The sequence below is a fragment of the Neoarius graeffei genome, chromosome 4, assembly GCF_027579695.1.
Source record: "Neoarius graeffei isolate fNeoGra1 chromosome 4, fNeoGra1.pri, whole genome shotgun sequence".
In the NCBI taxonomy this organism is placed as follows: Eukaryota; Metazoa; Chordata; class Actinopteri; order Siluriformes; family Ariidae; genus Neoarius; species Neoarius graeffei.
In genome coordinates, this window is record NC_083572.1 from 100,811,697 (window position 1) to 100,826,500 (window position 14,804).

Consider the following 14,804-nt stretch of genomic DNA (forward strand, 5'->3'; position numbering starts at 1 on the left):
ACTATGGACAATAATGTAATTAAATATTTTAAATCGATTGACCGCTCCATTTTAAACACCACACACTTTCCTGAACTGAAATGTGTCTCTTTTAAAAAAAAAAAAAAAAGTCTCTCACCTACAAGTAAAACTCTAACAGAAAGAAAACTGCGTTTAAAAGATTTCATACCACTTCCACTGAAGGACGCATTTGATTACAAGACATTAGTTTCAATAAAAGGTATTCATAAAGTCTCAGTTTTAGTAAATTCTCACTGCACCCCTCTTCATGTTGACACTCGTTTATTGAGCAGACACTTCTATCAAAGCTATTTACAGTTCAGACAAGATGAGCAGCTGATACGTTAATACATAGTTACAAAAGTTCTCTCAGCTACCGGAGAAAGAATTAAAAGAAAAAAGGCCACGTTGTTCCTGAGTAGAACAAGTTCAAATCTCAAGGACGACGACACCATCCGTGGCCAGGAGTCCAACAAAGCAAAATTACTGCTCTCTCTCTCGTCAATCACAGAGATGCTAGCTGATCATCGGAGTCTGCTGAGTAAGGTATGTGGAAGAGGGCAGACAGCGCTTTCCTCAGTCATTCAGCGCTTTTAACAATAAACATTGTCCCAAAGCAGCTTTACAGAATTTGAACGACTTTAAACATGAGCTAATTTTATCCCTAATCTATCCCCAATGAGCAAGCCTGTGGCGACGGTGGCAAGGAAAAACTCCCTCAGACGACATGAGGAAGAAACCTCGAGAGGAACCAGACTCAAAAGGGAACCCATCCTCATTTGGGCAACAACAGACAACATGACTATAACATTAACAGTTTTAACATGAAGTCAGTTTCGTTGACGTTATAAACTCTTCATTGATGGAAACTTGAGTGCAAAACTGTTCATGATAACTGCAGTCCTAAAGTTAGCAAGTCAACTGGAGTCCTCAGCCATAAAAGCATTACTGTAAGAGTCCAGAGCGTCCTCCAGGTGTGACTTTCAACTGTCCGTACAGGGCCGTCCTCCACAGGAGCGATGCGATGAGACTCCAATCAGACACAGGGCACCAGGATGGATCAGGCAGGTCCGAGGAGCAGAAGAGGTCAGCATCTCAATCCCAGGATTGACATGTAACTCAGAGGGACAGATTGGGGGATGACGACACTGCTTTCCTCAGTGTGCGCCCAGAGATAAACAACCAAACTGGAAGAAAATGGAGTTAAAACCAAGTCACAAAAATGATGGCTTAAAAGCTCTTAGCTACGGAAGCCAAGAGAGGCCCTTCATATAATCCTTTTTTTTATTCACCTTGTTATCCCGAGATAACGACATAATTAATTCAGGATCTCGAGAAAACAACACAACTAATTCGAGATCTCGAGAAAACAAAACCGTTATTCCGTGATAACGACATAATTAATTCAGGATCTCGAGAAAACAACATAACTAATTCGAGATCTCGAGAAAACACAACCGTTATTCCGAGATAACGACATAATCAGGATCTCGAGAAAATACCACAACTAATTCAAGATCACGACATAATTAATTCAGGATCTCGAGAAAACACCACAACTAATTCGAGATCTCGAGAAAACAAAACCGTTATTTCGAGATAACGACATAATTAATTCAGGATCTCGAGAAAACAACCGTTATTCTGAGATTTTGAGAAAACAAAACAACTTATTCTGTGATCTCAAGAAAACAAAACCGTTATTCCGAGATAACGACAATCAGGATCTCAAGAAAACACCACAACTAATTCGAGATCTCGAGAAAACACAACCATTATTCTGAGATAACGACATAATTAATTCAGGATCTCGAGAAAACAACCGTTATTCTGAGATCTTGAGAAAACAAAACAACTTATTCTGATCTCAAGAAAACAAAACCGTTATTCCGAGATAACGACATAATTAATTCAGGATCTCGAGAAAACAACACAACTAATTTGAGATCTCGAGAAAACAAAACTGTTATTTCGAGATAACGACATAATTAATTCAGGATCTCGAGAAAACAACACAACTAATTCGAGATCTCGAGAAAACACAACCGTTATTCCGAGATCTCGAGAAAACAAAATTATTCCGTGATCTCAAGAAAACAAAACGATTATTTCATGATCTCGAGTAAACAGCTGAGAAATGGTTCATTCAGGTGCGCCAAGAGACTTGTGATATGCTGACTTTGGGGCTATTTCTCATTCTGTATAGACGCAACTTTGGTCATTAGAATGTCTGGAATAATCGATCACCTAATAAGGCAATATTTTGATCAGGGGTTGACACAGGGAGAGATTGCATTAAGTCTTTTAATAAGGGATCATTTCAAAATTAGTCCGCGGCACCTCCGCAGAAGACTGGCCCGGCTTCATCTCTACCGACGGAGATACAGTGATCCAGCTGAGATCATGAAATAATTGTTTTGTTTTCTCGAGATCACGGAATAACGGTTTTGTTTTCTCGAGCTCTCGAATTAGTTGTGTTGTTTTCTCGAGATCCTGAATTAATTATGTCGTTATCTCGGGATAACAAGGTGAATAAAAAAAGATTATATGAAGGGCCTCTCTCGGCTTCCGTACTTAGCACTGAAAATACACAAATGTTCTTTCGCTTGTTGGAAGAAAAAAAAAAAAGTGTGTGCAAGTTTGGAGGTCTGTGTTGGTGGAGATACTGACATCTGATGGTCTGGAGGTCCGAAATGTCCAGCCATCCTCAGTCTCAGGACAAAGTGTCACGACTCCATCTGGTAATGACTCTTGAAAAGGACACAAAAATGAATCAAAAACATAATTTATAGTCACGTAAGCAAACCTTGCACATTTTGGAGAATTGCTAAAAAAGTAATTTTGCTACTGATGCGATAAACTAAATACATTTTCAGATTTTATAAATACACTTTTATAAAATCGTAATTCTCTTACCTTCCTCTGAAATCCTGTCACTTACCAGTCACTTTTTTTTTTTTGTTCTCAGGAAAAACAGGAAATTTGCTCTTTTTGTGAGAATTGGGGGTGGGGGGTTTGTTTTGAAATGGTCTTTATATTTTCAGCCATTTTATACATTTTTTTCCTTTCCTTTTTTTTTAAAGCAGTTCTGCAGCAGCAGCTTGCATTTTTTTTTCTTTTTTTTTCCAGCTGATTTTTTTCCGAGACCATTTCAATTCTTTATTTTTTTGGACACTTCAGAGTAACCCAGGAGAAGCAAAGCAGTCATACAAATCATTAAAACTCATACATAAAATATGTACACAAACACAAACTAGCTCAAAAGGCTACCTGTGCTAAATGAAGGCATCCTACATGTGACCCCAACATGCTCTTTGAAATTAAAACAGTTATCATATCCGGATTTTTTTTTTTACAAATTAAACGTGGCGTCTCATAATAGACCGGATTCAACAAAAGGTCATTCAATGTCATTTTTTACACTGTGAAAGAAATCCTGAACCGCGCCGAGAGAGACGTCAGCTCAGTGTTACTGCTAATACATAAAACATTAATGGCAGACTCATGGTAAAGCGCGTCTTCATTAAAAACAACCATTTGACCCCAAAAAAAAAATGAAATGAAAACAGGAAGTGATGTAACGCTGGAGGTGGGGCGAGGCCGAGAGACATCTTCATCTGCGCCAGGAGCGTGACTCGTTATCGTCATCTTCCTCGTCGTCGTCCTGCAGCAGCGCGTCGTCCACCAGGGTGTCCTCCTGGAACTGCAGGAAATCAAAAGCAGAGACGCGCATCGGCATGATCACGTGACCATGAATCATCTTGAACGCAAGTTCACACCATTGTCAAATAATCTGGTTTAGAATTTTATTTCACACGCAAATTTGTGCTTCATCAGGTCATCGACATGCTTATTCCCTCCAGCAGAGACTGGACTCCAAAAACGGTCATGTGACCGTAGCGAGTTTCATGTCATCTCACACAGGTTGAAATCAAAACCTTACGTCTCTTGGTTCCTGTTTAATACACTACAGTTATAGTTTGGCTCCATCTACTGGCAGTGTCCTGGACTGCCCCTTTTCCACCAAAGCAGTTCCAGGGCTGGTTCGGGGCCAGTGCTTAGTTTGGAACCGGGTTTTCTGTTTCCACTGACAAAGAACTGGCTCTGGGGCCAGAAAAACCGGTTCCAGGCTAGCACCAACTCTCTGCTGGGCCAGAGGAAAGAACCACTTACGGCAGCGGGGGGGGGCGGAGTTGTTAAGACCAACAACAATAACAAGACCGCGAAAGATCGCCATTTTGTTTGTTTTGTTTGTACAGCAGCTGTACAAACGCGAAGTCATCCATTATTATTATTGTTGCTGTTGTTGCTGCTTCTTCCGTGTTGTTTTTGCTTCGATATTCGCACCAAGGTTTATGCAAATGTAGCGACGTAACTGATGTATACAGCGACGTAATGACGTAGCTCCGTGAGCTATGGAAAAGCAAACTGGTTCGCAGCTGGCTCGCAAGTTGAATGAGTTGTGAACCAGCACCAGCCCCGAACCAGCCCTGGAACTGATTTGGTGGAAAAGGGGTAGACTTGCCCTTATCTGATGAGATCATCAGTAAGTGTCCTGATCCTCCAATGTCTCAACAAATCCAAACTGCCGTATGCTGTATTAACTACTCGTAAGGGTGTAACGATACAGGATTCAATTCGATTCGCGATACTTGGCTTTGCAATCCGATTCAATTCTCAAATTATTTATTTTGAACAAAAATTTTAATGAAAAAAAAAAAACAGCTAAAAAGAATTATTTCTGGATCATAAACAACGCAAATATGCATTTTTGTCTGCATAAAACTAAATAAAGCAAAAAAATTGCGACGAACAGAACGGAGGTTTAATAATAGTAGTAATGGAGTACTTTTTAATACTGTGAACAAAAAACAGAACAGTCACCAGAACCTTAAAACTAAATAAATACAACCCCAATTCCAAAAAGAAAAAAAGTCAGGACGCTGTGTAAACCGTGAATAAAAACAGAATGCGCTAACTTGCAAATCATGGAAACCCTGTATTTCATCGAAAATAGTACAGAAACGTATCAAATGTTGAAACAGAATTTTTTTTTTTTAAATATACGCTCATTTGGAATTTGACGTCAGCGAGACATTTCAAAAAAAGTTGGGACAGGGGTGTGTTTACCACTGTGTTGCATCACCTCTACTTTTAAAAAAACAAACACTGTAAACGTTTGGGAACTGAGAAGACCAGTTGCTGTAGTTTTGAAAGAGAAATCTTGTCCCATTCTTGCCTGATTTTTACAATTTCAGTTGCTCAACAGTTCAGGGTCTCCTTTGTCGTATTTTGCGCTTCATAACGCGCCAAATGTTTTAAATGCGAGACAGGTCTGGACTGCAGGCAGGCCAGTTTAGCACCCGGACTCTTTTACTACAGAGCCATGCAGTTTTAATATGTGCAGAAAGCCGTTTGGCATTGTCTTGCTGAAAGAAGGAAGGCCTTCCCTGAAAACGATTTTGCCTGGATGGCAGCATGTCGCTCTGAAACGTGTAGATATTATTCAGCATTAATGATGCCTTCCCAGATGTACAAGCTCCCCATGTCATGTGCACTAATGCACCGTCATACCATCACAGATGCTGGCTTTTGAACAGTGAACCCCTCCCCATCTTTACTTCTGAGAGACTCCGCCTCTCTGGGATGCTCATTTTATACCCAATCATGTTACTGGCCTGTTGCCAATTAACCTTTTTTCTTCAGTCTTTTGTTGCCCTGTCCCAACTTTTCTGAAATGTGTTGCTGACATCAAATTCAAAATGAGCACATTTTTCAAAAAAAAAAAAACAGAATTTCACAGTTTCGACATCTGATATGTTGTCTTTGTACTATTTTCAATGAAATATAGGGTTTTCATGATTCGCAAATCTTCAAATTCTGTTTTTTTTTTTTTTTACACAGTGTCTCAACTTGTTTGGAATTGGGGTTGAAAATTTATAAGTTGTTCCAAAAAAACTGACTAAACATCAACGACTTGGGGAAAGTGACTGAAACATAATGAGCTCTGGAGTAAGATATATGCCCAGGGTGTCATTTTAACCAGAAATAGAGCTCCAAAGGGGCTAAAATGCCCTACTTCTAATGCCTCTTTCTTGCAGACTGCAGAGACATGTGAAAATCTGGAGTGACAGGGATGAGAATGAAAAATATTTAAAAAGTCTGAAAAAACCAGGGCGGGGCCCATGGCCCAGGGGGGCGGGGCCCAGGGGTTAATGATTTTTGGCTATTTTATTTATTTATGTATTTATTTATTTTCTTTATTATTAGACAGGGAGATTATTATTAGACAGGGAGATTATTATTAGACAGGGAGATTATTATTAGACAGGGAGATTATTATTAGACAGGGAGATTATTATTAGACAGGGAGATTATTATTAGACAGGGAGATTATTATTAGACAGGGAGATTCTTTTGTGTAATCTGAGCTGAAGTGGGTTTTGTGCTTTGATTTTTTGGGGCGCGCGCGTGCTCTCTCTGCCATGCCGATCCTGTAGGCTGCGCTGACTCAGCTGAAAACTCCGGTCCTCGAGAAAAGAGATAAAAGCCCGCCCACACTGAAAGCTGATTGGTTTATTTTGCTGAGTAACCCAATCAGGATGCTCTTTGTCTGGCATGCGCTACATGAACAAGCACACAGTCTCCCTCGCGCGCGCACATTCTAAGATGCGTGATGCAGACCTTAATGTTGCGCGCACACGCTCAAAAACGATCATTTTGGTCTGAAAAAGTCAGAAATCCGCCGATCGGCGGAAAATTCTCATCCCTGGAGTGATCAGACTGTTGGTCATTTCACAAGATTCCCATACTGGTAACGGTACAATGAAAGAATGTGAGTCATGGCCTAAAGGTGAGAGAAGCAGCTTTGGGACCAAAACGTTGCCAGTTCGATTCCCTGGACCAGCAGGAATGGCCAAAGTGTCCTTGAACAAGGCACCTAACCCTCAACTGCTCTGGGTATGCTGTACATCGCTCTGGATAAGAGCGTCTCCTGTAACGCAACGCAATGTGACTCTGGGGAGTCACATTACATTACAATCCATTCCGACTGGGTGTCCAAACTACAACTGGATTGGAAGCAACGTGAAGAGAATGCTGATATTTTCACAGCACAATGCATCGTCATGATGTACTGTTACATCCTCATCAAGCACAGACGTGTACACTAAACAAAGCTTTACTTCATGAAGACCAGCCACGCACTAGTTCCTCACATCAGGCTGACAATCACAGACTCCTTTAGCTTGGAATGAGGATCATCACTGTCGTTTAGCAGCGTGCTAATCTAAATCTAACCTAACAGACACACTGTTGTGTGAATGGGACATGAAGCTGACCTCCTCTTCCTCAGGCTCGGCCTCGTCAGTGTCGGCCGTGCTGAGCGGGACGGCTGGTTTGTACCAGGACAGACGCAGATCCTGATTGTTCAACTTCACGCCATGAACAGCAGCCTGAAGGAGGAACGAAAGGTCAGGAGCATCCAAAAGAGCGCGAGAGAGAAGAAAGAATGCGAGTGGGTGGGTTACCTGTTCCGCCTCTGCTCGGGTTCTGAAGGTGATGACAGCACTGAGGTTGGAGTCCTCCATCTGACAGTCCTCAATCTCCCCAAATTGCTGAAGAGACACCAAAATCACACACACACACACACACACATTTAACTCGGACACACACGGAGATCCAATTGGTGTTAGCAGCACCCGTAAACAAAACTACTCACATTTTCACTTGCCTTCCCCGTTCCCATAGACATTTACGTATACTATCTAAAATATTATTTACAGATATCAATAATTCCGCCACATCGAAGAGCCTGAATTTTAACAGTATAAACTGCGGAATTCAAACGACGTCAGGGATTTTGAAACGCGAGTGGAAAGCGTGGTGATGATGGCGTGCGTGTCCGACTCACAGCAAAGTGAGGCAGCAGATCCACTCGGTCCGCCTCGGTGAAGCCGCTGATCTCCAGAGCACGGGGTCGATGATCCACTACAGAGTGGGTAGGAACCCCTCTCGGTCTGCCTCGAATGCCCCGACCACGTCCCCGCGCTGACCCCCGACCCCGGGCATGGGCCCCCCTCCCTCGCCCTGGGGTCAGAATACCCCGCTTAGCTGCCTGGGAAGGGAGAAAAGGAGAAAGAGACACACACACACAATGGGTGAATGAGAGGACTATCCTCACACCCCTACTCGCACAAACACTTGGTCTCCATAGAGATTTTAAAAAATATTTTTTTTAAATCCACAGGTGCCTCCTAGTGGAAGCATCAGGAATTACATGAAGCAATGTGCAGAACGTACAGTATATATGCTGTGGTGTGTGTGTACCTCAAGCTGCAGCTGTGTGTATCGGAGTTTGAGCTGAGCTGTATCTTCTCCAGCTTGGGTTTTCTTGTACAGATCGAGTTCGGTGTCCAACAACTCCTTCTGGGCCTACACACACACCAGGGATGAGAGTGGGTGGTCACCAAAAAAAGCAGAAAACAAGATGGCGCCCAAAGCCGGGGGTCTGGGAGGGATACCCCCCCCCCCAGGAAAATTTTGAAAAATAAGACCTTACAAACCACTTTTCCTGCAATCTGAGCTGTAGTAGATAAAAAAAATCTGTTGTCTTTTTTATATATTTACATGAAAATATGCTTCAAATCAATAGGAGTATTGTCTGAATTCAAAATAAAATCACATTCTACATTCAAGGGTATGGTTATAATTTATGATCAACAAAAATGACAAACTAAATTCACATTAAACGCAAGTTTTATTAATTATCAAAATGTTCATATAGTAAATAAAATTTCTTAGGGAGAAAAGGTCAGTCACTCTGTGTCCTCATTAGTTGCATATGATTTCAAAGTCTTTTGAAATATTTAAGTTTTCAAAACTGTCAGCATTAATTCAGATTTACTGACCATCATATACATGTTCAATGTATTAAATCAAACTAATGCTAAGTTTACGGGATAATGTCTGTGTACACTTTATACAATTATTTATAGTTCACAGTTACTTCTCATTTTCATTTGATCATTTCAACGACTTCTTCAGCTTTTTGGCCAAAGCCAAAAGCTTGTCAGTCCTCTGTTTTTTATACCAGCATCGATTTCACGTACCTTCGCTTCGTCTCGCTTGTCAATTGTATTCGGCATTTTGAGTAAAAAAGCCGATACGAAAGAGAAGCGTATTTTTGAAGCGCAGCGACGATGAACATGTGCAAGTTTCGAGAAAATAGAACGATGCGGGTACTTTTGTAAGAACTGTTATGATTGGCTTTTGTTCTCTCCCACGCTCTTGTAAGAACTGTTATGATTGGCTATCATGCTCTCGCCAGCGATGTTTTGGCCGATTACATTGTAGATAACACGCATTCTACCGCGAGACTCAGACCCCGTCCACACGTAGCCGGGTATCTGCTAAATCGAAGATATTTTTCTACGTTCTGGCCTGTCATCCACATGAAAACACATCAAAAACGAATATTTAAAAAAACTCCGGGCAAAGTGAAGATTTTTGAAAACTCCGTGTATGCCTTTTCGTGTAGACAGAGATAACCGGAGTTTTGCGGTTTAGAACGTCACAATCTGCGCCAAAAAAATGACAACAAATCTGCCCTGACGTCAAACGTGCGACCTTTGTTTACTGCAGAAGCCAGATTAAGCATGGACAAAGAGTAATGGATCGCAGTAGTGCCTTGAAAGCGTTAATTATTGTGCAGGTGCTATTTACATGTTTAATTTTAGAAGCCCAACTACTGCTGATGTGATTAGGGGGTAGGATTTGGGGAAATAATGCCATCTACAGGTTTGGAATGCTTATGAATGTGATGGAAAACGCAGATGTTCGGTTATGTGTGGAAGGGATTTTTTTCGAAGACGAGGTGGTGTGGATAAAACATTTTTATAAACGGAGGGGGGGAAAATGTTCGGTTTTAAAAATACCCGGCTACGTGTGTACATGGCCTTAGACTACGTTCAGACTGCACCCTGAAACGACCCATATCCGATTTTTTTGCCCATATGCGACCTGTATCCGATTTGTTATTGACAATCTGAACGACACAGATCCGATTTTTTCACATGCGACCCAGGCCGCTTGGATATGTGGTCCTAAATCCGATGCATATCCGATATTTTCACATGCGACCTACACGTCATCAACAAGAGACAAACGTCACTATTCTGCGTTGGCTAATCCCGCCTCTTTGGTGGAAAACATCATCATTTGTACAGTTTTCAGAATTTAAATAGACTTTTATAGAATTGATCAAGCTAATGGTGGATTTGGTAGGGACCTGGATGTTAAACCATCCTGTATTACAAGATAAGATTGTTCTGGAAATTTCCAGTAATTTGACACCTTCGGTCTCATTAGTCTGCTGCCCACATTAATCAGATTATTGTGCGAGTTCCTCCGCCGCCGCCACAAAAACCACATCGCCAGGTCTCGCCTCATCTCCATGCTTTACTTGCAAACTTGAAGAGTGCGCTTTTTTTTTGGTTTACGTATTACGTAGATGTGCTTATTACGTGTCAATTTGCGCATGCGGGACACTTTTGGGTCGTTTTCCGTTCGTACTGGAGATTGCATACAAGTCTCATATAATTGGTAATGTGAACGGCCTAACAAAAAAATCAGATTTCACAAATCGGATATGGGTCGTTTCAGGTTGCAGTCTGAACGTAGTGTTAGCGAGACTAAAAATGGCGAAAATGTAAACATGTAACATCGTCGTACGCTTGAGTATCACGAAGGAACATACCCCAACCCCCCTCAATGAAAAAAAAAAAAAAAACATCTCAACGGATTTGGCATAATATCGATTTTCGCTCAGAAAAAGCGGAAATCCGCCGAAAAGCGGAAAATTCTCATCCCTGACCCACACACACACACCGTGAGAGACAGAACCAGTCTACAGAAGTGGGTTCTCTGGCACAGTCACTAATGAGCACATCACGACTACAGGGAAGAAACCGCAATGTAACGTGTGTGTGTGTGTATGTGTGTACACACGCACACATACTTGAGCCTTGGTTTTGACGCCGCTGTGCAGCGTGTGTGTGTTGGACAGGCCTTTGATCTCCTCCTGCAATTTGCTGATGCTGTTCGTCAGCGTGTTCAGCGTCTGCATCAGCTGAGACTTATCTTCCGCTTTCATTGACTTGTTCTTCTCCAACTTGGAAATCAGCAGCTGAACACACACACACGATCAAAATGTTTCTCAAGCAGTAAGCAGATCTCAGGAAAAAAATAAATAAATCTCCAACAGTAAAACATGAACGGTTGTGTGTTTGTCAGAGACTCACTTTCTGAGTCTCAATGTGCTTCTCCAGAATCTCCTGCTTCTTCTTCCTGACGTCCTGCTGGAGTTTTAGCGCCTCCTATCAGAGAAAAGCCGGTTCAGAAATGATCCAAGTCGTCGTCGAGATTAGTTTTTTTTTTTATAGCTAGAATTAAGGAATAAAACGCTTGGGAACATGCCGTTCTTTAAAAAAAAAAATCAATATCAAACATCTATTCCTCATGACTAACCTGCTGCTTCTTCAGTGCGTCCTCAGAGCTGGGGGCCACACCTTTTTGTCCTGGCTTGAGTGCAGCTGGGTTATAAAACGTCTTCGTGAGTCCGGTGGAGGTGGAGAAGACCTGCAGAGATGAAGCAAAGTGTTCAGTCTGTCTCAAAAGACCCGAACCGCACATATCAGAGCGATAACCAAAGTTCAGAGGAGCACCTTTCCTTCGGCCGGCGCTGGTTTCATGAAGCCCAGCCGCTCCTTAACCGACGATCGGGTGGCGCTCTGTGAAGACTGGAAACGCACGTGGAAGTTACACAGATGTGAATTATGCAGTGTTACTGATCCGAGTATAGAATCCAACCCTGCTGCTACCTGTGATGGAGGCGTGGCGTCCTGCAGAGGCTCTGCGCTGTGAGAGGGCAGGGGGCCGAGACGATCCTTCACCGACTGCTTCAGACTGGTGGCTTCAGGCTGCTGCACACACTGACACAACAGGAAACAAAACACATCCGACGTCTTCTACAACATGCCTGAGTGAATGCCGATCACATGATCATGATTTCTATTCCAAGTCCTTATAAATCAAATACACACACATCATGGAGAGATTGTGTACAGCATATGTAGGATAATGCGGGGTGTGTGTACCACATTGAGCGGGAGGGGTGCTTGTGTGCCAGGCAGTGCGTCGTCTCTGTGCCACTGCACTTTGATGAATCGGTTGTTGAGGACGGCCTCGGTGCTCTGCATAGCGCGCCTGGCTTCCTCTGGAGACTCGAACTGGATCAGTGCGCTCTCTGGGTCATTGTTATAAGCCACCTACACACACAAACACACCTAGAATACGCCAGTGTTCTCCCAGATACACCAAGAATCAGTTTCATCATCAACCACAGCACCACAAGAATATTCCTTATTATTATACAACCCCGATTCCAAAAAAGTTGGGACAAAGTACAAATTGTAAATAAAAACGGAATGCAATGATGTGGAAGTTTCAAAATTCCATATTTTATTCAGAATAGAACATAGATGACATATCAAATGTTTAAACTGAGAAAATGTATCATTTAAAGAGAAAAATTAGGTGATTTTAAATTTCATGACAACAACACATCTCAAAAAAGTTGGGACAAGGCCATGTTTCCCACTGTGAGACATCCCCTTTTCTCTTTACAACAGTCTGTAAACGACTGGGGACTGAGGAGACAAGTTGCTCAAGTTTAGGGATAGGAATGTTAACCCATTCTTGTCTAATGTAGGATTCTAGTTGCTCAACTGTCTTAGGTCTTTTTTGTCGTATCTTCTGTTTTATGATGCGCCAAATGTTTTCTATGGGTGAAAGATCTGGACTGCAGGCTGGCCAGTTCAGTACCCGGACCCTTCTTCTATGCAGCCATGATGCTGTAATTGATGCAGTATGTGGTTTGGCATTGTCATGTTGGAAAATGCAAGGTCTTCCCTGAAAGAGACGTCATCTGGATGGGAGCATATGTTGCTCTAGAACCTGGATATACCTTTCAGCATTGATGGTGTCTTTCCAGATGTGTAAGCTGTCCATGCCACACGCACTAATGCAACCCCATACCATCAGAGATGCAGGCTTCTGAACTGAGCGCTGATAACAACTCTGGTCGTCCTTCTCCTCTTTAGTCCAAATGAGACGGACAACCGGCACCACCAACACCCCGTCGCTTCGTTCCTTCGCCATGGTGAGCGCCCTCATACTAGATTTTTCTAGAAAAAACCCTGCAATAATTTCTTTGTTGGCCGGGAAAGAGCGAAGACGAGGCTAATCCAGTGCTAGGTTTAAGCACGAAAGAAAGAAACTGAAACTAAAGACGCGCTGAACACCCGAAAGGCGAGCAAAACTTAGGTATTTTTCACGCATACTTACAAGAGAAAAACATACCAACGGACATTGAAAAACTGGAAAAGAGACATGTCGGCGATCCTAGCGAGTGACTGACAGTTTGTAAACGAACATGGCCGCCAGGTTTGCTGCGTTAAACGTGGAAGAATTTGAGAGAATTGTGTGTGTAGCTGCCGATGTCGATTTTAAAAGGTCACGAAGTCAAATACACAGGGAAAGGAATCCTGAAGCAGGAGTGAAAAATGCTGCGGCGAGCGAGTGAGCATGCGTGGAAGAAGAGTCCTGGGACAGAAATCTTAGCTTCTCGGTCGTTAGTCTGTACTACTGATGAAGGGGAATTCAGTGCCGCGCTGATGAACCCTAGAACCAGCTGGAGGTGACTTCACTGCCGCGCTTACAGCGCCAACTTACAGGTAAGCTAGCATTGACCTTCAAGAACGCCGATATGAAGAGGGTGTATATATAATCATGGCTTTTTTTTTCATGGTCTATCAGATATATTCCATTCAGCTAGCTAAATGGAATATATCTGATTAGACCACTCAACGCCGGCTAATATTATTTAATTATTCTATCCACATTCACTGGATGAGAGCAATTGTGCGTTCTGATTGATTGGCTACTCTCCTGCAAGGCTATCGGCTCATATTCCGTGAGGAGAGAAAAACAAAATGGCGGAGCGTGCTGCTGAACCAACCGAGGATGAAATAAAAACTACTCGAAAACAAAACCCCCCCAAAAAAAACACAAAAATATGGAATAAAAGTATGTGATGCTAAGAACGCATCTTCCCCCCCATAATCATCGCATTTTTCACAAATTGCTCCCGTCATTTCGCCGGTTTGTTTACATTCTAAGCAGAAACGATTTTGTTGGATGTTTTGTATCAAGTTATGTACCGAATTTGCAAAAAACGCTCCGTTTCTCAAAATCCAGTGAACGTGGATAGAACAAAACAGCTATTCCACTCGTACATGGATTAGACACAACCCGGTGCTACGCGCCTCATCGGCTATCAGCTCATGTACAACACGATTTCGTGGAATAACAAATAATTACTACATTGCTATACTGACAACACTATGATACATCTGTAACCAATTAGCATCATCATTTAAACATGAACTGAATTAAACAGCTTCGAAAAGGACAATTAAAACAGAATTGCAAAGAAAAACCTGAATTTACTGCACAATTAAATACAAATGCAACAGTTTACAGGGTTCTCTAGAAAATCCGAAGCGGCCGCGCGCTAATGCTAGACGGGTCGAGAGGCCTGCCTGGCTCTGCATCATAACCACATACGCTACGGCATGGTCACATGATCCGGCTCAGCCAATCGGAGCGTGAGAATCGATCAACAAATATGGCGTCATTTCCAATCACGCTAAACCCGAATTGAAGATCGTTCCGTGGTGAAATAA

At 42.3% G+C, this 14,804-nt stretch overlaps 1 protein-coding gene across 2 annotated transcripts in view; it reads right to left on the bottom strand.

Moving 5' to 3' along the window:
- Positions 1–265: 265 nt before the first annotated feature.
- Positions 266–14,804, bottom strand: part of rbm26 (RNA binding motif protein 26) — a 38,638-nt gene continuing 24,099 nt past the window's right edge. For both annotated transcript variants that reach the window (XM_060920049.1, XM_060920048.1), the window contains exons 12-23: positions 12,156–12,326; positions 11,880–11,990; positions 11,724–11,798; positions 11,527–11,637; positions 11,301–11,375; positions 11,018–11,185; positions 8,329–8,433; positions 7,913–8,116; positions 7,530–7,616; positions 7,341–7,454; positions 2,671–3,703; positions 266–1,187 (exon numbers count right to left, since the gene is read on the bottom strand). In XM_060920049.1, coding sequence (XP_060776032.1) covers positions 3,614–3,703; positions 7,341–7,454; positions 7,530–7,616; positions 7,913–8,116; positions 8,329–8,433; positions 11,018–11,185; positions 11,301–11,375; positions 11,527–11,637; positions 11,724–11,798; positions 11,880–11,990; positions 12,156–12,326 — 1,311 coding nt within the window. In that variant the 3' untranslated portion in view covers positions 266–1,187; positions 2,671–3,613. The remainder of the gene's footprint in view (positions 1,188–2,670; positions 3,704–7,340; positions 7,455–7,529; positions 7,617–7,912; positions 8,117–8,328; positions 8,434–11,017; positions 11,186–11,300; positions 11,376–11,526; positions 11,638–11,723; positions 11,799–11,879; positions 11,991–12,155; positions 12,327–14,804) is intronic.